We start from the raw sequence: 27,646 nt of genomic DNA on the forward strand, positions 1-27,646 counted from the left end.
TTAAACTCGTGAATCAAATACCATTTACCACACTTGTTGCATACTATACTATTTTAGAAGAACGGTTGATTTTCATTCATTTGTGTTGTTGGAATTGCTTGCCCGGTCTTATGACGAAGCTCTCAGTTACAGAATTTGTCTCTCACATAAAAAAACGTTTAATTGGAAAATACAATCGAATTAGCCAATGTTTACGTATTTCATTGTTATCGATGGTCTTCACGCAGATGCTTAAATGTCCAAAAGTGTGTTTTTGTGGACCCGTCTCGCATTTGCGTCATGGACGAATTCTAACGAATCATAAATAAAATTATACGAACGTATGTGTTAAAAAAAGGAGGAAATCCCAAAGTTTTTTTATCATACTATTAAGACATTTGATAAATAATAAATACAAACAATATGAATATGAGTTTATTGTAGTACATTAGAAGAATGTATCACCAAAGGAGAATTTGAAGTTACACTTGCTCGCTTACAACTGCCTTTTTATTATATTATTATATTATATTTTTTATATATTTTGTTGTTATATAAATGTAGGGTAGTGCAATGTAGAACAAATTGGGACAACCCGTATATTATCACCTTCGTAGCATCGGAGCACGCATGCCGCGAAAATTTCTATGGCGCAATCCCCATCACAGCTGATTTTCAGGAACGGCTAATCAATGAAGTCGGCGTATTAGTCATTGACTTATAAAAGCTTTACTTAAAAATTCGCGTCGATTCAGTTTCGGTAAAGCGTCGCGCGAAGTTGTGTCACTAAAAACAAAATTCGAGATGATTTTCAACAAAGTAACCCATTGCATATTTGACATGGACGGACTTTTGATAGGCAAGTAATGTTGGTTAAGTTACGATTCAGAATTGTTTCCACGGGGACTTATATTGAATATCACATTTAAGAAAATATATGCATTGAAACTTAAAGAAAATGATGCTCTCGTGTATGTGGTGTCATTAGCGAAATTTTATTTACTAAATTACATCTTAAAAGCTTTGGAGTGAAATGATATTGCAAGCGCAATATTTGCAGATTTAAAAAAGGCTTTTTAAGTTGTATACTGCGGCTTTTAAAGGAAGCTTCTTGAGAATAACACCTAAAAATATGCCAATTTGTTAAATTTTATGTGCTTGACCCATTGCTGTACATATTATGCGTTTGCTGATGATACAGTCCTTGTTTATGTGGTAGGCGTGAGTGTGGATTGATATAACATGTAAATATTTTTTTGTCTATTGCAATTTTTTCATAAAACTTACAGTTCATAAATAAAAAAATAAAGTGTAAAGCATTGCACGTCAAAAAATTTTTTTTAGAAAAATGATTTAGCTGGGTGCTGTTAAATAGTGGTATTTATCAACTATATTGTAAACAATTACACTATAAAATAATCCATTAATAAATATTTCTAAAACTAAAACAGAAATACAATTTTTATGCTAAGTATTGAAAATGCGATATAATTTATGCTTACTGGGATTTTCCGCTTGCACGCCCGTAGATCAAATGCATATCTGCCATTTCTGCATTAGTGTAATTCACCATTATTGAACAATTAAATAATTAGATAATCAATTTCTGAGTAAATTAATCGTATTTTGTATTCACACTGATTGAGCAATGTCAAATAAAGCAATAACACCTTAAGAAATGATAGCAGCCCACTAGATTTGATTTATCTAATAAATGTTTTTTAACTTGTTATGCATTTATGCGTTTAAATTTTATTGTTGCTGACAAAAAAAAATTGCTAATAAAATATAAAATAAAAATATTTTTTTTGTGTCAGTTTAGATGATTAATGATTTAATCCTCTCCAACCATAAAAAAATGTTATGCGGAAAATGTGTTTTTATAATACTAATACAAATACAACTAACTGTTTGATAGCACCCAATTAAATTATTTTTTCTATTTTTTTTCGAGATGCAATGCTTTACATTTAATTTTTTTATTTATAAAGTGTAAATTTTACGAAAAAATGTTTTTAAATAAAACATGAAATAAGGAAATTATTAAACTTATATACCAACCAAACTAACTAACCAAAACTACCCTTTATTTTAAACAAGGAATCACCTCTTTAAGTTTTATTTTATCGACGTGTGTTTTTTTCAGTTAACTGACTTGCCCATAACACAACTAAGCTATTCTAAAAACGCTGCTTCTTGTAAATCTATATGTACTTACTTTTGTCAATATTTATATTTAATTAGTTGTTAATTAGCCACTTATTATAGAGTTTCGTAGAGTTCCGAATTCTGGTTCGCTCGTATGTACGAGGTTAGCGCCAAAATTTCCCGGCCTGACATAGATGCAGCTAAAGTATCACGATAAAACTTTGTCTTCTTTTAAATATATATCTTAGTAGGCTGCGAAAAAAAAAATGAAGTCTTGCGTCAAATAGTTTTTTATTGACAGCATTTTAAACAAGACGTGTCCGAAAAATGTCGCAAATAACGCAAATTGAGTATAGAACAGTCATAAAGTTTTTGACAAAAGAAGCACCTAAAATTATTAAGGAAAGGCTAGATGGTGTGTACGGCCAAAGTTCTCCTTCGTATTCTGTAGTGAAAGAATGTTCAAAACGTTTTCGAATGGGGCAGGAGTCCCTTGAAGATGATTCAAGAACTGGTCGACCAGTGGAGGTCATAACGGAAGATGTTGTTGCGATTGTGGAAGAGGTTTTAATGAGTGATCGACGTTTAAATGTCAAGGAAATTTCAGAAATTGCTAAGCTTTCTGATACAAGTGTTCGTCGAATCCTGCATGTTGAGTGTGCGCGGTCTCTTTTGGTACTCTGTGGGTCGGAACCGAAGCCTATAATAGAAACTATTGTGACGGGAGATAAAACTATGGTTCTCTATTATCACCCCCTATCGAAAAAAGAATCAATGGAGTGGCGTCGTAAGAGTGAAGCACCTCCAAGAAAATTCAGAGTGTGCCAGACAACAAAAAATGTGATGGCCACGATCTTTTGGGATTGTGAAGGAATTCTTTTGATAGATTTTAAAGAAACTAATACCACTGTCAATGGTTTTATTATTACGCAACATTATTACATAAATTGCGAGACTGCATACGTGTAAAACGTCGAGGAAAACTGACCAGAGGCGTGCGTCTTTTGTACGATAATGCACCTGTCCATACTGCTGGTGTTGCACAAGCTGCCATTTTAGAGTGTGGGTTCCAACAGATAGATCACCCTCTCTATAGTTCAGATATGGCCCCAGCGACTATTATTTGTTTGGATATTTGAAAAAGGACATACGTGGACGGCGGTTTAACGACGAAGTTGAGTTAAAAGAAGCTCTTTTAGCTCATTATGCAGGCCAACCAAAAGAATATTCTTTTAAAGGGATTGAGTTGTTAATAAAGAGATGTAACAAGTGTATTGAAGTTAGGGGGGATTATATTGAAAAAGAAGAAAACATTGTTACTCTACTTTGTTTCTTTCAGATTCAGGGCGGGAAATTTTGGCGCTGCCCTTGTTTCATCAGCAAACGCATAAAGTTTTGCCAGATTGGCACATCTTAAACTGGGCACATCAATGTGTACAGTAATGGGTCAAGCACCCCATAATGTAGATTTGTAGAATTAGTGCAAAAAGTGTTTTGTGGTAATTGAACTGAGGTTACTTTTACTTGATGAAAATCCATTTAATAAAATAAATAAGAACTAAAAGTTCAGATTTTCACGAAATTATATATTTTCACATGACAATTTTCGACAATACCGTGTCGTCATCAAATGTATCACATAACTTAAACATGGAGTTTTAAAAAATAAATATATTAAATATTTAAAACAATTTCATTTAGGAAGTACCAAACGCCAATATAACAACTCAATTAGCCGTGCACTTAGTTAAAACGCAATAATTAAGTCGACTTAGTTTTATACATTTGCCTTTATCAGATGAAAATTGCTGTTAAAAATTTAACTTGGTGGTAGATACGTGGAATTTTTTCGAGCAAGATGTGCTGGATTGTTTTGCGTGGAATTTCGTTTTCAAAGAACTTTGCTGTTTGAATGAAAATGGCTAAACGTTATGCAAAAATTTATCTACAATCTTTGGAAGACTAGTTTAATTGTTTAATTTGTTTTGAACAATTAAATTGTTATTCAAAGATGCTAGACTCTAACGATATATAACAATGGCCCACAAACTAGCACAATTCGAAATTATGCTATAAGAGCAACTGGGTTTGTTTCTCCGAAACTTTATCCTAAAATTGAAATAAACCGTCGAGTTTTATGTCGTCAACATAAGGATTTAAGTCAAGAGACGTAGCGGAGTTACCGTACTTTCGAAATCAGGAAACACAGTTGTATTGTAACATAATACTTATCTATTGTCGATCAATACGAATTTGACAACTATTTGGTTTTGCCATCAAGTATGAACCGTAGATGAAGAAAAATAAGTAGATGACAATACAAAGCCTATGGTCGATTTCTTACAAGTTAATATTATCGCATACGCAGTTGCGGAACATTGGAAAATAATTTATTCATGACAAACTTCAAGCTTGCAGTAACAAATCATTCTCAATTTCTTTGAGAATGCCGTTAAATACCAAAGAATTTTTTTGGTCACCACTAAGAGTTGTATCTAATTCAGCCAAAAATGTAATGGTTTTTAATTGTTGAATGAAATGAAAGGAATTAAGTACGAAAATATCAGTAAAGTATCTTAAAATAGAAGCATCAATTGTGAATCTTACGGAGTCCCTAGAGACCAGGAATTTTAGAGTTATGAGGGATGACAGACTTTTTCACGGATTCTGTTAGGAAAGAAGCAGTAATTTCAGGTTGCGTTGCATAGACGACGTAGGATTTTAAATTGACGCTAGGATCTGTCTGTAAGAATATCTTCCTGATGTTGTCTTGTGTTCATGACCACCGCAGCATTTCATTATGTAGTAATTCCTGTAAAATGATAAAATGTGTTTAAATAAAACACTGATTTAATTTTTTTTCAAAGAAACTTCAATAGGATACTGTAATACTATTTACACGTATTTTGAATTCAACTGACAAATGGTCATTAAAATTTCAAATGCTTATAGTTCAGTTCAAATAGCATTCCGAGTATATATTCATTTCTAACTTGAAATCACCCCAGCAATACACTGCCATGCTATAGCAGTCATGTCGTGAGACACCCTGTATATTATATACAATATTTAATTTTTTCTAAAAAAATACTAGTTTTAACACTTGCAAGAAAAATTACTATGGAGCCATTATTTTTAATATTAGCGCTATTCGAAGATAACATAAAAGATATGTGAAAATAAATGGCACACCGGATATATTATTACTTTCCCTGAAAGATCTTACAAAAGCCTACTTTTATTAAATGTGTCATTGGTATTGGTATTGGTATTGGTATTAAAGGGGGGCGCCCTCGTGGGCGTCCAAGTACTTAGGCCACCAGATGGGCCCGTTGTGCCCCCAGGCCGCTCTAGAGGGCGTCCAGAATGCCGCCCCTCCTGTAGAAGGTCAGCAACTCCTTTAGCCCAATACCGTGCACTGAGTCCGGATCGATCAGGGCCGTTCCGAAGACTCCCAATCTTGCCCATGTCAAGGCAGGGCACTCGGTGAGCAGATGATACGGGGTCTCCTCCCCTTCCATGCACCACCTACACTCCGGGTCGTCTCCAATGCCTAGCAAGCAGAGATGCCTCCTAAGCCTGCAATGTCCTGTGTAGGCCCCTGTTAGTGCTCTACACTCCCTCCTGGTCAGTCTAAGCAGCTCCCTGGTCCGAGGAAGGGCGGGCCCATCCATCATAAGCCTCGCCTGCCTCATTCCCGGAGCAACTCTCCAGCCCCCCGCGGCCCGGTCTCTCGCCCAGGCTTCGAGAGCTCCCCGCCTCACACACGGGGCGATCCCCAAGCTGGGCTCTGGCCCTATATGCCTATGCGAGGAGCCCTCCCTGGCTAAGGCGTCCGCTGCCTCATTGCCCCGGACACCGGTGTGACCCGGAACCCAGACCAACGTGACCTTTCTCTCCTCAGCCACCCTCCTCAGTACCCCTTTGCACTCCTTTATCAACAAGGAGCGCGTACGCACTGACTTCAGCGCCATGAGTGCAGCCCTACTATCCGAGCCGAAGAAGACTCTCCTGCTTCCGAAGTTGAGCCGAAGCACCTCTCTGGCCGCCATCAATAAAGCGAAAATTTCCGCCTGAAACACAGTGCAGTACTGGCCCAGAGGGACCGACAAGCTTGATCCCGTTGTCTCGCAGTACGCTCCAGCTCCGGCCAGATCTCCCATTCTGGACCCGTCCGTGTACCAGACAAGTCCATCCCAGGAGCCGACTCTGCCCTCTCTCCAATCTTCCCTTGATGGAAAGAGAAAGGTCAATTTATCAAAGAAGGTCATCTCGGGGATCATGACGTCACTCGGCATGCCCATGACCCCGCGATCCCCGCGACAGCCCTCTAAAATGTCGTACGGACCCCGATTGAGGGTTCCCTCCCTCCAGAGCCCGCAGCTCGCCAGCCTCACAGCTGTCCTGGCCGCCTCTATCTGCACCCGATCCGCCAGAGAGGGCAGCCCCACCAGAGCCTCCAGGGCCTTCGTGGGCGCCGTTCTCATGGCGCCCGTTATGCAGAGGCAAGCCAATCTCTGCAGTCTGTCAAGAACTAGCCTTGCTCCCGCTCTTTTGGTCCCCGGCCACCATGCCACTGCCCCATGCGTGAGCATAGGCACCACCATGGTACCGTAGATCCACTGCATGATCTTCGGCCCCAGGCCCCAAGTGCCCCCTACCGCTCTCCGGCACGCCCACAGAGCTCCAAAGGCCGACCTGGTCCTTGATCTTATATGTTCCTGGAAGGTCAACTTAGAGTCCAACCATACGCCCAAGTACTTGACACTTCCGCTTGCAGAAAGAGGCACCCCATCCATCAAAATGTTGAGGTTGCACTCCATCTTCCTTTTCCTAGTGAAGAATACCATCTCCACCTTGCTAGGATTGACAGCCAACTTGCTGTCCAGGCACCATTGTGAGAATCTTGCCAATGCCCCGTTCAGGAGCCCCTGCATCCTCCTCACGTCCGTCCCCTGCGTCATTATCACAAGGTCGTCTGCATATGCCTGAGCATAGACCCCGTGTTCTTCCCTCAGAATATGCAATATCTCGTTCACCACCAGGCACCACAGGAACGGGGACAAGACCCCGCCCTGTGGACAACCCCGTGATGAACCGATGGAGACCTGCTCCCCACCCAGTCTTGCCTCGACCCTCCTGTCGGTTAGCATGGAGCGGATCCACCTTACAATGGCAGTCCCCACTCCAGTACTCTCCACCGCCCTGCAGATCGAGTACAGGGCCGTGTTATTGAAAGCCCCTTCGATGTCAGCGAACACGCACACCGACAGCCGTCCCGAGCCCATACCCTCCTCCAACCTGGAAGTCAGATGGTGAAGAGCTGAGCCCACAGACCCGCCACTTCGGTACGCATGCTGAGCTGGCTCTAAAGGGGCCTCCAGCTCCACCCAGTCCCTCAGATACCGGTCCACCAGCCTCTCCAGAGTCTTCATAATGAAGCTGGTGAGGCAAACAGACCGGTACGACTTCGGGTCTGTGTAGTCACTCTTCCCTACCTTGGGAATGAACACTACCCTGCTGTGTCTCCACAGCTCGGGCACGTACCCCCTCGCAATGGAAGCCCTGAACAGGTCCATCAGCGGGCTGGTCAGGAGACCTCCGTCCCTTTGCAGCAGAGCCGGAAAAAAATTAAATGTGTCATACCAATGTTTAATACTTTGCGATTTATTTTAGTTTTTCCAGTGTTTACTTTTCTTTCATTCTAAGACTATTGCTATGATATTAGTAGATAGATAAACCAACCGACAGTTATTAGCAATTTTAAATTCATAGAAAAAGTAAATATTATTATTATATTAAATACCAATTAGCTTATTTTGTTTGTAATTATTATTATGGTGCTATAATGTGCCCTTTGTCGTATATTTTTTTTGGACGTTCCTTAACACGATCTTTAATATATCCCAACAAAATAAAATCTAGTGGTGTTACGCCTCATGTTCGAGGAGGTCATTTAATGGATGCACATCTATCGAGCTCCATCTTGCTGAAATCACATTTGTTGGATCTCAATGTTATCAACTTATTGAAGAAATAGCGGTAAATCATTCAGCAAAAAGTTTAAATATCTAAGCCCGTTGAGTGGTTTGCGAAAAAAATTTGGTCCAATAACTCTAAAGTGTTTATTCCACTTCCACTATTTATTAAGTATCCAATGGGTTTGGTTTTGTAATTCCCGTAGCCAGAATGGATTGACTGTTAAATAATAAGGCACCTTATAACGAGTAACTGCACCATTACTGCGAGAGGTAGCTTCATCGGAAAACATTATTTAGAGAAAAAATTTGGATCGACCTCTATTACTTTATTTATAACGGTTCAGAAGTTTACCCTTTGTTCACGGTCCAGAAGTCCTTGGTGTAGTTTGATATGAAAAGGTTTTTATTTGTGTTTTCTAGTTCCGCGATAAATGGTGGATTTGCTGGCTACTGACCTGGGGATTATTATGAACTTGAAGATAAATTCCCAATTCTTTTCGCTCATTGGTTGTTATACGCCTGTTAGGGTACTTCGTCTTGAAAAAGTCTTTCTGCTTAAAAATAATCTTTTTCTGATCGCTCTATATATAAATTGTCAATTAATTCAGCTTTAGAAAAATCCAGTTACTTTTTTTTAACTTACTGTCGCCACAATAAATTTTACAAATTATTTACCCCGGTGTCAGGTAAAAATTTGGCAATAGCATTTTGTCATGGCCAACTAATGTTACAGCAATTGTCTTAGAAGAGCAGAAGGATAAATATTGGAAAACTTAAAATAGTCGCAAAGTATTAAAAATACGTATATGACACCACATTATTAACAATAATTTTAGGTTTTTGTAATATCTGTCAGAAAAAAATAATGATATATGTATATGGTGTGCCATTTAAGAAAATCGAGATTTTTCAATTTAAAATGATCCAAATATATTCGTTTGTTTTGAACAACTTGGAGCATCTTAATAATATAATAACGCTAATATCAAGTCTGAGTGACATTTAAAAATAATGGCGCTTACGTAAGTTTTTGCAAATGCGAAAACTAGTATTTTTTTAGAAAAATTAAAATATTGGAAAAACTATTAGAGTTTAGTATGTATAATAATTAATAAAAAGGTTGAAGGATTTTAAAAGGAATTCAAATCAAAATTGCTTTTTTGAGCCACCCTGTATACTTTTCAATAATTTCAAATTATCTCTCCTAACAATCTTTACATCTTTTGTATTTACTATTTTCTGATGACGTTCAACACCAATGAGACAATGCACTGTAATTAAATGTCGAACTTATTCTCAATAGAAAAAATTCTGTCACTTAATTAACTCCTGTGTGAAGTGAAATTGTCAATGAAGGCATTTGTCAATAAGGACATTTATTTTTTTAAAGCAATCATTGGACTGTCAAAACTTTTAATTTATCATGGCCTACTATAAAAAAATAAAATTTTGCCGACCGTAAGAATGAGAAATGATGATATGATACATCATTTAAAGGCATTTCTTATGCTCTATCTAATAATGAACATATTTAGTATGACGCACCTTAGAAAATTAAAAAATTGGTGGCGTATCTCGAAAACAAATGAAACAATTGTTTTCCTTTGTCATCATATTCTTCTTAAAGAAGTGTTTTAATAATGAACTAATTCCAAGGTCATGGTGTATTTTGAGCGTCTCAAACAAAAATAGAAAATCGATCTGTTTGTATTTTCTCAAATTACTTACATTTCTTAGGCTGAAATAATTTTGTCCGCAGAAGTAGGTTTCTCATAAAATTTCTTAAAACTTTCCTAATTTATCTCTGTATCTCCCATGGTTTCCGATATCTCCATGCTATCCCATCCTTATATAGCAGTGTTATATCGCAGGTAACGAAAAATTATTAGCAGCAATGATTTTAATGCTTGTATAATTTTTATTTTTCCGAAACATTTTAACTAAATAAGAACCATTATGAATAAACATTGTTCCGATAGAATAAGTTGGTTAAACTTCAATTTGAGATGTCAAATAAATTGATGATGCTCGTTCCCAGTGTAAAGCCCGTACGTTTGAGTTACTTTAGTAATTTATTGCCAGTGTAACACTAGTATCCCATGCAGAAATTGCGTTTCCTATAATTTCTTTAAAAGTTAGATATATCGAAATCCGAAACTGAGCGGGCATGCAAAGAAAATCGCTTTTCTTGCGTCACGTATTCTATTAATAATTTTTCGTTTTCCGTTCAAGGTTGATACCGACTATGTTTGCGTATAAAGTGTATCACGCACGTTATCGATTAATGTCGTATTATACGTGAAATAATATTAAAAAATGTGTTATCGTATGTACCGCTTTGTTTTCAAATGTGCATTTCGATGGAATTATTGATCAGATAAGCTAGAAATATGTTTTTCTACAAACGTGAAAAATGACGAGATTCTCGCATTGATAGTATCTAACGTTACCATGGCAACGTGTGCGAAATAACTGGTACCCCAGTAAGGGAAACGGAGAACGAAAATTAGAATTTCAGTCAATGTCGTAATTGTTTTATTCTAAAACTCGTGTTCCTGTACTATTTTAAAGCCGAGATGAATTTGTATATCTTTTTTTTTAATCCCGTGTGCTCTATGTCAGTAAGGAAAGCGGTGGACGTTGTTCAATTTCAATAAGTGGTCATATCTTTAAAGAGGCTTACGCATCTCAAGCAGCATCAAAGTTGCCGTAACTGGGATGGGAACTTAAAAAAATTACTTGTTACATAATTATTACTTTCAAGGCGACTTTTAAGTTTCCATCACTACATATAAATTATTTATATTGTTATTATTATTTATTACTCCAAGTCATTACGTATTAATTTTATAATTTCACTACTTCAATATAATCTCTAAATTATTTGGAACGAAATTGTTACTAATAATCACTTAATATCTCTACTGTGGCAATCATTAGAGAGAAGAGCAGATGTAAAGTGTCTTAATTCTAGGTTGAGCGGCTCGGGTTGAGATAGAATATGACCCAATTTTAGGTCTGATTTTCTATTAATAAAACAACAAAAACAACAGTAAAACGTATGTTAGGGCGTGTAGAGTCTAAATGGCTAAGAAAACAAGAGTATCATCAGCGTTGGGTTTCCATAATTAATAGGGACTTTAGTAAAGTGGAATTATACGGCGAAACTAATCAGAATGTCGTTGTTCGATGAAGTCAAAGATATTAAGTATGAGACTATAAGTTTTACCTGCGAAGGTTTTTAATATACAAGAGTTTTAGAAGATTTTGGGGCCTGAACCCATGGATTTGGATATTACATTTGGGAGTTTTGAATTTTGTAATGATTTTTGCGGTTTCAAATCGAATTTCATTTGTTGTTTGAGATGAGAGTTTTTTTAATTCCTTTAGCTCCGGCCTCTTCGAATAATGTATAAACAGGTACAAAGCTGAATGCAAACCTGTTTCAATTAAACTTTGAAGAAGCCGGATGATCTGCTAAGCGTCACCTAGTTCGATTTGTTAAAAGATTTGTAAATATCACCCTGGGGAAATTTCTTTGAAAAATCATTATTAGTTCTAGGTAAAGAAAGTGCAGCAGAAGTTACTACCATTTAAAGAAGTGTAAATCTTACTGACACGCGTTTCGAGGAAATTGCAACAACTGAAAATTAAGCTATATTTTCTTATAAAATTATGAACGCCATTAAATCAAATATATACTTTAACAATTATTTCTCCAAAATTTAAAGAAAACCTGAACAAAACTGAACTCACACAACTTATTGAAATATATTTTTTTAATCTTTAAGTATTTTTAGGTGACATTGCACATTTTTTCAGTTTTCTCTATGAAACAATGGTAAGACTTCAATTTTTAGGGGTTCCATTATCATCTTTCAGTCTATCAATATCATATTTGACAGAAAATTTTCATTTGCTTGAAGCGATACATCTGGCTCAAACGTTGTGTAAACAAAAAAATAAGGAAATGAAAGTTCGATAATCTTTTAGTATTTCTGAAAAATTTCTGTTGTTTTAGTTTTTTTAATACAGGATCGGTTATAGACCAGCAAACATTTTTTTGCAATAAACCCAGAGAAAATAATTTTCCTAATGAAAATCGAATCTCAATATATCTACTCTATCTTAAAATATGAATAAAAATGGGATTTTGGGAAACTATTCATAATTTTTCTCCACATTTTACTACTTAAACACGTAAACAGTTTTGGTTAATGGTAAATAGTTAATAAAATTAGTGGCCAACAATTGATAAGTGATCAAGTTAGTGGTTAAAAATGATAAAGGTAGTGCTAATACTAAATATTTCGAAAAAAGCATATCAAAATGTCAAAATTTCAGGAACGGCGTAATTTGGTCCCCTTCGAAAGCATTGTAAAAAAAGTAATAAAGATGAATAATAACATTCCATTTTGATCTTAAATAATATCTTAATTATTTAAATAAATTCCCACTACTCTAATACTATTTAAAAAACTTCTGGATTCCTCCTGCTGACGTTTCGCCAATCATCCTGACTGTTCGTTTCTCTAATACCGTACCCATACTGGGACACCCGGTACAATAAATCATTTATTTCTAAACTTTTAACAATAATTAACACTTTTTGAACACTTTGCACAAACGTGACCAATTACCACTAAACAATTTTATTTTTTTTACAACATTAACATTATCTGTACAGTGAACAAGCCAATATTTATTACTAAACCAGATAATTCACTATTTTCTTACGCGCCATCGAAACTTACCTTTTAGTTATTTATTTATATATTTATTTATTTATTTATAATAGAGAACTTAATACCTAGTGCTGCTGCAAATGAATTGTGTGACTTGACTTAGATACTCTTGACTTCTGGGATTTGTCGCTTAGTATATTATGCAACGAGTGTTGTAAACCGCATTTCAGACACGAGTATACATCATTCACTGTGTTATTAGTAGAGATACAAAGTTGGTTAAATTAGCAAATTAGCTCCAGTTTTTCCACTGATTGCGATGGTGAAAATAGAAAAACAATTAAATGTAAGGTTTAGTAAAAATGAGGAAAATTAACGCTTTTTAAATGTTTTGTGTGTTCTGGTTACAAGGAGCTCTGAAAATTGCAGCAAGGCAGTTTTTAACTTCGCATAATTTTTACAATTCTGTGATAAAAATTGTTACACAGTGCAAAAGTTTGTAACCCAGATTCAAAAATGTTATCTCTAAACTAATTAGTATTTGTTTTCAAAGTAAATGTTATGTAATAATTCAGTTCATGTGCGAATCGCGTGTCTTTAACTCATCATTAACTATATATCTATAATGTTCGTATTTGGAATGTCTTTGCAAATTTATATTTTATTACTATCTCGCATTAAGGAACGTGGTATAGTTCTTGCTACGAAATGCAAAACAGCTACATAAGATTTTGTTGTGGATGCAGGCTTGTTTTCAAAATCAGCCTTTCACAGAGCTCTTGAATTTAGTTAGTATCTAATCATAGGGCCACGGGGCATAGGGATTTTCTAACTGGCGCTGGATTACCATGTTTCAGAGATCGTTTAGTTACAATGCAGTAAAATATTTCAACTCTATTCCCCACAGCTCGAGCATTGGTTAGATCTGCTTTGTAAAACTGTATGTTTTCTGTGTATCTTTGAATAATTTTGGACGCGGCTTTCATAACATTTCTCTGTTGATGTGCATTCGTTTCATGCACTACTAGGGTCGTACTGTTGTTGCTTGTTCTACTTTTTATATCTTTCTTCTAACATTTCTTATCGCTACTTATTTTCCTAATGGGAATGTTATGGATATATTTTTTTTGTTTTGAAAATTTTGATTGCTGTCTTGTTTTTGTCTGATCCTATCTGAGTAAGTAGATATTAGTGGCTAGTAGATGTAGTAGCTAGTAGCAAGCTAGGTCATGAGACTCCAATTACACTTTTTTATACAGGGTGTCCCAATAGTGTGTCAATATAGTATATCTTGTTTATTATTTATTTTAGAGAACAATGTTATGGATGAGACTAAATAATTTAAAATTGAAATATACAGGGTAATGCATAAATATGTGGAAAATTAAACTCGTACATATATTTTTAATGTATATATAGACAAGTACAAGAAAAATATATAACATTGTTGGCATCACAGCTGTCGAAAATGGCGTTAAAAATATAAAGTGTTAAACACAGGGCATTTTGGACGACAAAAAGGATATAAAACCGAAAACATTCGGTATAGAACATAACAACCCCACATTGGGCGATTAAGTATAAAAAGAAGTATTTATTAATGCGATAAGATAATGTTCTAGTTAAAAGATATAAGTTTGGTTTCACACATATTTATGGATCACCCTATATCTATCTATATATATCTATAACTATTGTATTTAACGTTTTTTCCTAAAACAAATAATAAATGAGATATATTACTTTGACACTCTATTTGGACACTCTGTATGTATTGCCTGCAATAAGAAAAATAAAGTCATTATTATTTATTATTATTTATTATTATTATTATTATTATTATTTATTGTTATTATTATTATTATTATTATTATTATATATACCTTCTTCAGGTTTGTTACCTATCGTTTTATAAATAATTATCCTTACTTCAGTCTATTTCAGATTCCGAATCCGTTTACGATCAGATAATAGGAAGCATAGCTGAACAGTTCGGTAAGGACTTCACTCTCGAAGTTAAATTGAAGATGCTGGGCCTTACCGAACGGGACACGGCGATCGTCGCTATAAGGGAGATGGACTTACCGGTAACCAACGAGGAGTTTTTGAAAATTTACCGGGAAAAAGTGCGACAGGGTCAGCTCCACCCGAAATTGATGCCCGGAGTCCAGGAACTCATCAAACACCTCTACAAAAACGACGTGCCCATGGCTGTAGCCACCTCCTCGTCCCAAACCGCCGTGGATCTCAAAACCAAAGACCACCAACACGTTTTTAAAATGTTTCAGCATATAGTGTGCGGCAGTTCGGATCCGGACGTTGCAAATGGCAAGCCCGCCCCTGATATATTCCTGGTGGCGGCTCGGAGGTTCGCCGATTCACCTCACCCTTCAAAGGTAAGAAGTGGGATCTAATTATCACATTTTTCGATGCCGTTTCTTAAACGTCCTGCAATGGAACGAGTACTTGTTGAATGTTGAACAATGGAATATTTTTTGGTAGTTTCAAAAACAAATATCAGAACTCTCTTGAAAGGTATTTTGTACAAAATACAAAAGATGAAATCATGTTAAAAACATTACCAAAGCTTGAGTACTTTTATTTCCCAGGCTGCGGTAGGTTTTTTAAAAGTTTTTGATTGTTTTTAATCTATCTCATTCTTTGTGGCAGAGAAGTACAGCAAACTTATTTGATTTTCTTTATAAATTGATGCTAAATAGATGCCGAAGTCGGTAAAATACGATTATGAAATGCATTGACTTTTGCAAACATTTGCAATCTAAGTTTAATTGCTTTATAATCTCGTGAAAACGAAAATAGTTTTGTAAAGAATTTATGGTCACCAATATGGAATATTTTGTTTGTAGTTTTCGTTGGTTTTCATTTAATTTCGCAATAGTTTTATTATAGTTTTTTACTGTATATAATATGATCATTGATTTTCTGAAAGAATCTGGTTGTTTTAAATGCATGTTATTTTTAAGCGACCCAGTGCAGTGCATCCACCTATCAATGAATTGAGGGCAATTTTGTTGTAATAGTTCGCATGGAAAAGTTTTTCGTTTTGGTCTAAACCTTCTGAATTACTCATCCGCTGTATTACACTACTCTTTAAAAGTTGTAGCCTACCACGGAAATCTGCTAAATGTTCTTTTTGAACAGTCTTGTTATAGCTAATTAGACAATTTTTCCTATTTGCAAGGCATTGGATAAGCGCCTCACTTATGCTTAATCAATCGGCTTTATTTACTACCATTAACTCTGCTTTTTTTTTGTCTATGATACAATCGAAGATATGGCTATTCAGTTCCGTATCTCCCAGACTAACATAGGAATTTATTATTCTTTCGCACTTAGCATTAAATTTATTTAGCGTGTCACTACTTTCTTTGTAAGGTTTTATGTTGTCCACCCTGGATTTAAAACGGTTCCAATTAAATCTAGTTCCGCGCTACTAGTACTACCTGAGCTTCCTTGTTGGGTTATGGTTTTTACTTGTTTGTTTTTTTCCCAATTTTAAAATTGAATTGAATTCTTTTTCGTGATTTTCGATTTCAGAACCGCTTGATCGATTTTTCTACCTAATCGCAAGTTTTAAACTATCCTTTCAAGTGACCTTATACAGAGGTATCGGATGGGCAAAAAAAATGGCACTTACGGTTTCGTATTTTTCCTTCTCCTTTCCGGGTCAATTTTTCAACTCGTCACATTCGGATTACACTTTTGTATCGACAGTCGTTCTGATTCCCCTCATGATGGTTCTGTCTGCTGAAAGATTTGAAAACCCAAAGTTTCGAACTTTCCACGATTGGTGATTTCACAGAAACTCCCAGGAAATTCTGGTTAATTGTCCACCACTACTGCAGAAATCCGTTCCGACTGCGCCACTTAAATGTTCGGGAGAGCATTTAAAAAAAAAAGGAAAACCCTGCTACATTTTTTTAATAAAAAGGCATCATTAAAATATTAACATATTTTAAGTTTTTCTTTTAATTGTAAATGGTAGGCATCAATTAACTTTTTTTTAACTTTTGTTTTTCCTCTTTATCTGGAGTTTTAAAAGCTTCACATAGGTACGAAAAAGGAAATATTAAATTCGGTATTAATATCCGATTGAACATATTTGCAAAGGGTAGGTTTTTTCGCCACCGTTAGTCCTTATAATCCCTATGTAAATCGGATAAACTTTTGCCACTGTCAATGTCAATGTGTTTGCGGTCTTAAATAATGGGACTCTGGTTTTGGTATCGAATTAATAAACCTCTACGCTGTCTTTTATTTCCGATGCAACTGCTGGGTTTCATTTTTTTTTTCGTATGAGTGGGTCTATCATTAATATTCAAAGCTACTTTAGAATATGATTTACATACCCTAATTCGATTATTGTCAAAATCAAAATAAAAAGCTGAATTCATTCGCCTATAATTTTGAGTATTTGAGTAACGATATTTTGATTTTATTTCTTCGCAGTGACCAATTTGTCTTTCCAAATCCGTCAAGGCCCAGTAATTATGATTTTTGTTCCTCATTTCTTCATTTACTTCTAGCTCACAACGGAATCAACATTTTTCATCACATGTCGGGCGGAATCTTCTTGCGCGAGCAGAATTCCTAAATTTCTTAATTTTAATCACTTGCCTTTCCTCACGGTTTCTTAGTCTTTTCTTACCTTTTTTCTTCTCTATGTTCATTGCTCCATCATCAGTCTTTTCTTCGCCACCGCTCATATCTGAAGAGCTTATTGCACTAATCAGCATCAGAGGAAACGCCTGGATCGTAGGGAGTTGCAAGAGAAAAGGTATATTATATATATATATATATATATATATATATATATATATATATATATATATATATATATATATATATATATATATATATATATATATATATATATATATATATATATATATATATATATATATATATATATATATATATATATATATATATATATATATATATATATATATATATATATATATATATATATTGCGAATTAACCTGACGTCATCTAGAAGATTAAGGGAGAAAACAAATATTATATTACGCCTCGTCTTCATAGTTAAGTATACTGTAGTACCTTCCACTTTGGGTCCAAACTATACGTATTTTAAAGATATCGATTTTTTTTTGTTCCCTGCACTCCGGTACCATCGGCCCGTCATCCTAGTTACGAACGTATAGTGTTTTTTCTGTGTTGTTCGGTGCCAAAGTAAGCATCAGAATGCCAAAAGGTTTAACTAAACGCAAAAGGAATTGCAGTGAGGAAGAGGATTAAAATGTTAATTTAAAAATAATTTCTCTATGTAAAGAACTGGAAGATTTAGAAGCGGCGCAGGTGCAGAAAGATGGAGGCAAATCTGATAAGCGTGCTCGACGGCACGACGATGTTGCTAAATCCGCTAAACGGGCTCACGGTGATGTTGATCAACTTTTCGATTAAAGGCACGATGATGTTCCCAAATTTCAAAAATGTTGAGTGTAATGGTCCCAGCCGCCTCCATTGTAAGCAGTTTCAACGACGATGAGGGTTCCGAGGACTAGACCTCTCTAGCATCGTTGGCAAAGCTTCTACGGCGCGATTATCATACAGAGCGAGATTTTGTTGCTCCCTCTGTTAGCTGATATAGGAAGATGTAATTTGTGACCAGACATTATTGATCACTGGCCCTCAAAGATCTGAATCCGATAGTGACCTCAGACAACTTTTTGGAAAGAATGTTATTCAGACATCTAACTTGAGTCCACCATTCAGCAACTAGGCGAAGCTGGGCTGTTGTTAACCGATTTATTTCACCAAGAGACGCTTTGGCGTAGAGAGCTCGTAGCCCTGAATCCCAAAAAAAGTCTATAGGGTACTTAGCGCCAAGCGATGAATGGCTGTTTGGAAAGGATCTAGAGGACAGGTTAAGTGAAATCTTGTAAAGAACAATTTATATCGAAAATATTCCTTACTCCAAAACCAGACGGTTCACAGAGGTTTATATTAAATCTCAAACACCTTAATAAATATATAAATGCTGACCATTTTAAAATCGAGGATCATAAAATTGCTATAAAACTATTAAATATACATTGTGTCATGGCAACACTAGATCTTAAAGATGTCTATTTTTTATTGTCTGTTAACAAGGCACATAGGAAAACCTACGGTTCCGGTATAGTAATTCACTATATGAATTTTCCTGAACATTCGGGTTAAATTGTGCTCCTCTAATTTTTACAAAACTAATGTAACCTATCTTAAGTTTTTTAAGTGAACATAATATGCAGGAAACTTACATTGTTGGAATTTTTCGAGTTTATTATAAACTTTTCTAAAAGCACTTATAGCCCTCAGTAGGTTTCAACTTTAGGTTTTACCTATAACTAAGTTAATATGACAATTTCTTTAACGGAGATTAAAAAACAAAAATTTATCAAGCTTGCTACAAAATATTTAGAACGTAAAAAATGCAGAATCAGGAAATTTGCCCACTTTATTGGTGTTTTGACCTCGGTTTGCCCAGCAGTTATGTACGGATGGTTATACACAAAAAAAAATTGAACGAGTAAAAGCAATTTCGCTTATAAATTCTCGGGGAGACTTTGACTCCACTATGAATATTTCCTGTGAGTTATCAAAATATTTTCTTTGGTGGGATTAAATACATAAAAAAAACCTTTTAATCATTTTCCCTCAAAAGACTTTAAATTGAGTATTTTTGGGCAGTTACTGTGAGGAAAAATAGGCCCATGGTTTCTGGAACAAGGACGAAATGCAGGAACATATAAACTATCTAGAATTCCTGGCTGGATTTTTTGCTATAAAATTGTAATATTTTATGCCGGATCGATATCACTACGGGAATAACATGCATTAATCGAATGGGTTCCGTTCGTTATCCTATACTTAACTCATTAGCAAGGAAATGTTTTGTATTAGCATCGTACATTAAATCTCAGGATAATATTGATGCAAACAAGGAATCTAGGCAGTTGGAAACTGAAACCTAGTGGGAGTTAAATAACGAGTCATTTCAAAAAATAACCCGTCAATTTAATAGGCACGATATTGACTTATTTGCTCCAAGAGTTAATAAAAAATGTTAACAATTTATTTCTTGGCTGAGAGATCTAGAAAGTTATCTCGCGATCATATTACAGTGTTTGCATAAGATAGTTGAAGATAAAGCAACGGGCATTTTTGTTGTACTCTACTTGACCTCTCAGTTTTTAACTCATTGCTTGTATTAATTCATTTTACCCCAAGTAAAGAAATACTTCTCTATTATGGGAAAGGATTTCGTTGGTAGCAGGAATCTTATCCGGCAAGCATTGCAGTTAGGTGGAGTACCTGCCACATCACGGTATATTTGTATGGCTTCCATTACCAGTGGTACCATTAAGCAGTATAATTTCGGTTTAAAACTTTGGTGGGAGTTTTGCAAACAAGAAAATCTAAATGTATTTTCAGTATCTGTATCAGATGTCTTAAAATTTTTGACATTGTTTCTTAATAAAGGAGCTTCTTACGGCACCTTGAACTTATACAGATGCAATAGCTCAAATAGCAGGGTTAGATTTTAGGCTAAAAACATTCCCTAATGACATTCTTTTACAAAAATTTACTTATATGTTAGCAGCACTATTAGCGCTTAATATTGGATAAAGGGTACAGACGTTGGCTAGTATTGAAATCTCCAATATTAAGATATCTGACGATGGCGTCACCATTAAAATCAATAAGCAACTCAAATCGTCTGGTTTAAATATATTACAGTCAACTCTAGTTCTACCATTTGATAAGGCAGATCCTTCATTATGTGTGGCTAGGTGTTTAATGCAATATTTAAATAAAACGCAAAAATTAACAAAACCTTTTAAATATGCAAAACTTAACTCCATTAATAGATGGATAGGAGCAGTTGTCAAAAGTAGTGGTCTTCATACATTCATATTTACTGCCTATATTACACCTCATGCAGCCATATCCGCCGCGGCTCGTAAAGGAAGTAGTATGGATGTAATTAGGCTGGTGTCAGGATGTACTGAAAAGTCAAAAACATTTGCTATTTTCTATCAACGCCGATTGTTAAAAAAGTCGAATTTTGCCGAGGCTGTTCTGGGCTCCTAATCTCTAATTACTTTTTATATGTATTTCGGTTTCGGTTACAAAAGTAGCCTTTTGTTTATTGTTTCACAATCCTTTTGTTACCATGCTTTTGCGATACTTTCGTTTCTTCCAAGAATAAACGATGCATTTATAATTGTTGCAAATTTCTTTAAACATCTACAGTATACTTAATTATAAAGACGAGGCGTAATATAATTAACAGATTATACGAACTTACCTGTAGCGAAGTTCGATCTGAATTATATGAAGCCTCGTCGAAATAATTTAGTCCCTCCCGACCTAGGCATACTAGGTTGGCTTTAAAAAGAATGAGGTAAAACGTCGGGATGACGGGCCGATAGGAGCGGAAGTGGAAGGTACCGCAGTATACTTAATTATTTCGACGATGCTTCATAAAATTCAGATCGAACTTCACTACAGGTAAGTTCGTTTAATCTGCTAATTATATTAGCAAGTTAATGAACTTACCTAAAAGCTCCGGTATTCCCTTCCCTGCTATTCTGGGATAGAAACAGTAAAAGTCAAATCAGTCATTTGGTCAAGATTTAATAGGATTTTCTAGAATGTGGTAAATTCTCGTAGTCGTTATTAGCTTGCCTATACGACTTGAGGACTGCACGGTTTCTAAATGCCTGAAAACAAAGTTTTAGATTTAAAATGTATTTTATTAATATTGCTAAAATGTTTACTATAACATGATTCTGCAAAAATACACTATTTTAAACCCGTTTGAGTGTCACTGACTTGTTTCTTTAATGAATTATGAAAAAAATCAGTTAATAAAAAATTAGTGAAATTTGAGAAAGAAACAAATATAATCGTCAGAAGTGACATAACTTAAACAATTTGTACTTACCTTTTCTTATAAAATGACACAATTAAAAATATTGTAAATAAAGTTCAAACAATATTTCATCAAAATTATTGTAACTCTAAATAATCTTAAATCGATTTTCACTGCTTATCATAAAAAAACGTCAAAATTTAAAATAAAACACCTTTGAAAAGTCTTTACGCGCCTATTCCTGCTAAGATCAGAAATAAAATTAATAATGGAGCGCTTTTGCTGAAACTGTTTGCGTGCGTTTTGATCTTTAAAAATAACACTTTTCGACATCTAGCGGACAGTCTAAAAAGTTGATTTAATCCGTTTTTGTTGAAAAATAAAGCGTTTTTCCTTTATACGCTGATAGTCTTAGCTCAAAAATCGCATTTTTTGAGTTGTTTCACTTTTACAGCAAGGATGCGATATTCCCACAAAAAGAAATCCAGTGGTGTTAAGTCACATGAATGAGGGCACCATCCAACGAATCCGGCTCTACCGATCCTTTTATGTGTGTACTGATTATTTTATAATTCTCGAACTTCTCGATGGTAATGCGGAGGAGCTCTATCTTGCTGAAACTACATTTAGCAGGTCTCAATGTTATCAAGTTCTTGAAGAAGTTCAGATGAATCATTCTGCAAAGACTTTAAATATCTAGGCCCGTTAAATGGTTCGCGAAAAAAATATGGTCCAATAACGTTAAAGTGTTTTATTCCACACCACACATTAACTGGCCAATGGTTTTGGTTTAGCAATTCCCGTACACAGGCTGGATTAACTTTTAAATACCATTTGATGATGATTAACTGCACCATTATGAATAACGTTAGTTTCAAATATGAGTGATCTACCTTCAAAAGTAATGGCGCCATCGTATTTTTTTGCAAGTGTAAAAATAAGTATTTTTTTAGAAAAATTAAAATATTGGAAAAACTATTCAGTTTAGGTGTGTATTATATAATTAAAAAATTGAAGAATTTCAAAACTAATTCAAAACCAAATTTAAAAATAAAAAATATGTTTTATTCGTCACGCTTTGTTTCAAATACTCTGTAACTTTTGAAACCAATAAGATAATGAACTTTACTCTATAGTATGTAACATATTTTTAAAATTAAAATTAAACTTGAGGTCTACTTTTCAATTTTGATAAATAAATAAAAGGGATTTCAAAAAAACAGTATTCTTTTGAAATCCATTTTCCTCGAAAACTGTCCATCCTAACCATATCAATCAGATTGACCTTTTTCTTGTTAAAGCACTACACGTCTAAGATATAAGAAAAAAGTATAAAAGTCAACCTACATTGCAGTCTTATTAATTGTACCCCTCAAAAGTTCAGTCTGGCGAAAATTTGAGATTTATTATTTTAGGAACGAATTCAGCATGCTGAAGTTACTAAAACGCTATAATTTCAAAACCTTCTCTCACCCTGTTTTGGAAATCCCATTTTAGGTCGATTCCTTTTAGTTTCTGTGACCTCGTTAGGGCTTATTTTGGATGTATAATATGCTTTTATAGATCGGAACACTCTGTATAGTTATTTTTATTACTCCGCATATCACACACGCAATATCAGTTTGCGTTTCGACACTTATCTGCGATGAGAAAATAAGATACGCACGATCTTTTTCGGTAGTTAAAACCTCGTCATTGCAGTTTTGAAAAATATCCAACAACACTATAGCCAGGTGGTCAATAGCGCTCTCTCGATCTCATGTTGTCACCGCTTGACTTTGCGTTTGATATAGGACCCGTCCATGTATAATGAGGTTTATATAAAATAGAAAAAACTGTTTTGAGCACTACAAGATTGGCGGAAAAGTTTAATATGGTGAAGATTCAAGTTACGGCATTGTTACAAAAAAAAAGAAGTTAAAAATTTGTACCGAGAAGGCAGCAATTGTGATCAAAAAAGAAAGTGTGTAATGCCCAAAACAAGCACTTACCAAAATGAAGTTGTACAGAACTTTGGACTAACTGACTTCAAAGCTTCAAATAGATGGTTAACGAGATTTCATATTTTTGGATAATGCAATATCACATTCTAAAAGTGCACTTGACAATGTGAAACTTATTTGTCTTCCACCAAACAACACCTCACGTTAACAAACTTTAGACCAAGGTGTTATTCAGAATTATTAGATGCCCTACAGAAATTATATTTATCGTTATTCACTAGGCCAAATTGAAAAAAAAAACATTACCCTAACCAAAACTTTAATACGAATGTCAACAGCATGGCAAAATTTATCACCGACAACAATAAAGAAGTTCTTTTTTAAAGTTTGAGTTTGAGTGCAATATAGATATAGAGAACTTCTATAAAGAAGATCATCGCCGTTGTCCAACTGTTTTCTACCTAAAATAATACTATTTGCAACTGAAACAGTTTTAATTAATTGACGGCAATGTAGCCACAGAGAGGGTACTGCCAATTCTCATAATGAGGCTTAAAACCTGACATTACAGTATAAAATACTGCAAAGCTCTCCGAAGCTTGTGCAAGTGTGAGAGACTTGGAAACCTCTTTTCTTAATTTGAACAATTGTGATATGGCTACAGAAACAAATAAATTGTAATCAAAATATGAACCAGAATTTTATAAAAATCAATTAACTTGTGGGAGACAACTTTATTTTAAGGTATTCTTAGAACATACATACAGAGAAAAGTTCATTATCAAAAGTTATGGGAGAATTGTAAATACAAACGTTGCAAAGATTATTATTTATATATATATATATATATATATATATATATATATATATATATATATATATATATATATATATATATATATATATATATATATATATATATATATATATATATATATATATATATATATATATATGATGACCTTATATTCCGGTATATCATCCGTTCGCTCGTTGAACTCCGACTGGAATCCTGCAAATCCTGCATCCGACTGGAATCCTGCAGACGTTTCGCCAAAATCTCACTTGGCATCTTCAATGCTCGCGCTCCGAAAACACTTCGTATATATATATATATATATATATATATATATATATATATATATATATATATATATATATACACGTTACCAATAAAAGATAATTTTTGTAAATGTAACACTCAATTTTGAATTTTGTTGTGAATTTCTAATCTAAATCTAATAGTTTTTCCAATACTTCAATTTTTCTAAAAAAACACTAGTTTTCACATTTGCTAAAATATTACGAAAGCGCTATTATTTTTGACGATAGGTCGCATGGTGTTAAGAAGATAACGAATTATTTGGATCATTTTAAATCGATGGATTCTATGGAAAAAATCTTATAACAACTTCTTTTAAACTTATAAGGCAACCGATAACCGAGATACTCCAAAAAAGTACCAAAATGGGCTAGCCGGTACAGGGAGTGTTTGGTTAAGTTGTTACCAATATTTGATTCCACAAGGGTGACCGCTATCAAGGGATTCTACTGTATTTTATTGTTAGTACCATTGTCATATTGTTTTTTGCTTTAGTGTCTTGTATTCGAAGACGCACCGAATGGAATTGTTGGCGCAGCCGAAGCTGGAATGCAGAGCGTCATGGTCCCAGATCCTCAAGTCAACGCCGAGCTGAGAAAACAAGCTACCCTAGTGCTAAATTCGTTGACAGCATTCAAGCCAGAGTTATTCGGATTGCCCCGGTTTGAATAAAATCACAGATAATAGTACTTATTAAATTATATAAGGCGTTTCACGGTTGATGGTACCTTAGACGAATGGTACATTGGATTGTTCTGAAAATTTGGTTAGTTCGATCGATCTAAAATATTTTTGACCCTGCGACGTTAAAGTAGCACCAACATTGAAATTTTAAATTTAAAAGCATAAAGCATTTTCCGATCCGCTAATACTTTTTGATTTTTTTTGGAATAATACGTTCCTATATCTAGCTTCAGAGATATTCGAGAAAAACATAGGCTTCAATTAAATTTTTATTACTACACCACTGAAGCCAGTAGAAAGTTAAAAAATTTATACATAGCTTAGGGAGGTATTGAACAAAATTTCTTAATATAAACATTTGTTCTACATTATACAGGGTTGGTCAAAGCTAATGATTTACCGACCCGATACAAAAATGGTAAAAAGGTTTTTTTTTAATTGAACACTATGTATATTATCATATATTCTAAGAGCAAATTACATTCCCTTTCGCATGCCGCATCGTGTTCCTATACCTAAATCGTTTGGTTTCTGACATAAACCTAGTTTGTCTGAAAACTCGATTTCTTTCCCATAATTCACCTTTTAGGTGGCCATGAAATATCCGTCTTATGTCAAATAATTAATTTTTCGTTTGACAGTTTCATTGACATTATTGATTATGCTGTAAAGTTTATCGATAAAATCTTTTCGAAATGGAATGTTGTTTTAATGATTTTTTTTTATTATTCATGAACTATGCAACCATATTATAGTCAGAATACGCAGAAAATTTAATAAAACGAATCCTGATTTACACACATCAACACATTTGCCAGAATAAAAGCTTTAATAAACCATTTTACGACAAATATTTTTAAAAATGGCGTTAATGGCGTGTGATCAGGCAATTTTGCTGGCCAATCACACTACCCCATACGTGGAAGCCAATAGTCATGAAATAATTCGTGTGGCACTTCTTCAGGACCGTGACACACGGTGCTTCATCTTCCTGAAGGCTAAGATTCTCGAGAAAATTATTTACCACTCTTCTTAATATTTGAACATATTTTGCAGAATTCACTGGTTCATCGTGAATTAAAAAACTTACTTTATTAACTTTTAACAAGCAAATCTTTTAAACTTAATTTCCTTTGAAATTCGATTTGTAGCGCGAGGGTTAACAATAGGCCATAAGTTTTCATTCTTTCGATTGAAAATACTCTCTTCTGAAAATTTTGCTTCCTCAGGCATCTAAAATATGCCAAAATAATCTAATATTCAGAGAAACTTTTATTTCAGAAACCAAACAATTTAAGTTTGGGAATATAATATATCACTCTATCACTCACTTGAATTTATTCTAAGAATGATAATATACAGAGCGTTCCATTAAAAAAAAACTTTTCACAATTTTTGTATCTGGTAGGCAAATCACTAATTTAATTATTAAGAAATTCTGTTATGTCCAAAATTTTAACTTTCTACTGGCTCCAGTGTCGTAATAATGACAATTAAATGTAATTCGTAGAAAAAATGAAGAATATAATTATTTTCTTGAAAACCGCTGAAGATAGGTGTAGGAACGTATTATTCAAAATCTATCTTAAGTACTAGCGGAATGGAACACACAATTTAGATGGTGTTCTATAGAAAATGTCAATGTTGGTGCTACTTTTTCGTTAAAAATATTTTAGATCGATAGAGCATCGCTGCTTATAGAACTAACCAAATCTTCAGAACAATAAACCGTAAACGTTTAACAAAATAAATAAGAACTAAAAGTTCAGATTTTCACAAAATTTTATATTTTGACATGACAATTGTTTCGACAACACCGTTTCTTTATCAAATTTTATCAAACATTTAGTTCTTATTTATTTTGATAAATGGATTTTCATCAAGTAAAAGCCACCTCAGTTCAATTCGTAAACGTTTAAGGTACCATCAACCGTGTAACACCCGTTTATTGTTTATTAGAATATTGTAATGTATATAACTACTCAATATTATTTAAATACTAGTTGTTTCTATATTGTTTCATTGATAGCGTCGCCTTGTAAAACTTTTCTAAAAGGTTTCTTTTCGCTTTATATCAAAACCTAAAATGGAAGACCGCCTCCAAGAGGCCTTTTTGCTTTATCAAATGCATGCCCACAATACAATGACGACACCGTCTCCCTTTGGAGGTTGATGATCTAAATGATTAACGTAATCTTGGATGCTGCAGCTCCGAAAATGT

At 34.5% G+C, this 27,646-nt stretch overlaps 1 protein-coding gene across 1 annotated transcript; it reads left to right on the forward strand.

Moving 5' to 3' along the window:
- The first annotated feature begins 655 nt into the window (after window positions 1-655).
- On the forward strand, window positions 656-27,435 carry LOC132696436 (probable pseudouridine-5'-phosphatase). The gene is made up of 3 exons (XM_060661249.1): window positions 656-838; window positions 14,738-15,189; window positions 25,237-27,435. Exons 1-3 carry the CDS (start codon window positions 784-786, stop codon window positions 25,411-25,413), a joined length of 684 nt encoding a protein of 227 aa, XP_060517232.1. The 5' UTR covers window positions 656-783; the 3' UTR covers window positions 25,414-27,435.
- Window positions 27,436-27,646: the final 211 nt, after the last annotated feature.

Source organism: Cylas formicarius, unplaced genomic scaffold (assembly GCF_029955315.1).
Source record: "Cylas formicarius isolate icCylForm1 unplaced genomic scaffold, icCylForm1.1 PGA_scaffold_1__22_contigs__length_36826433, whole genome shotgun sequence".
Lineage (NCBI taxonomy): Eukaryota > Metazoa > Arthropoda > Insecta > Coleoptera > Brentidae > Cylas > Cylas formicarius.

Bases quoted from the DNA above. Each gene is read 5' to 3' on its own strand.
- LOC132696436 (XM_060661249.1), top strand. From the start codon at position 784: ATGATTTTCAACAAAGTAACCCATTGCATATTTGACATGGACGGACTT. The intron at 839-14,737 runs GCAAGTAATGTT...AGTCTATTTCAG, and splicing joins CATGGACGGACTTTTGATAG to ATTCCGAATCCGTTTACGAT. The intron at 15,190-25,236 runs GTAAGAAGTGGG...TTTTTGCTTTAG, and splicing joins ATTCACCTCACCCTTCAAAG to TGTCTTGTATTCGAAGACGC.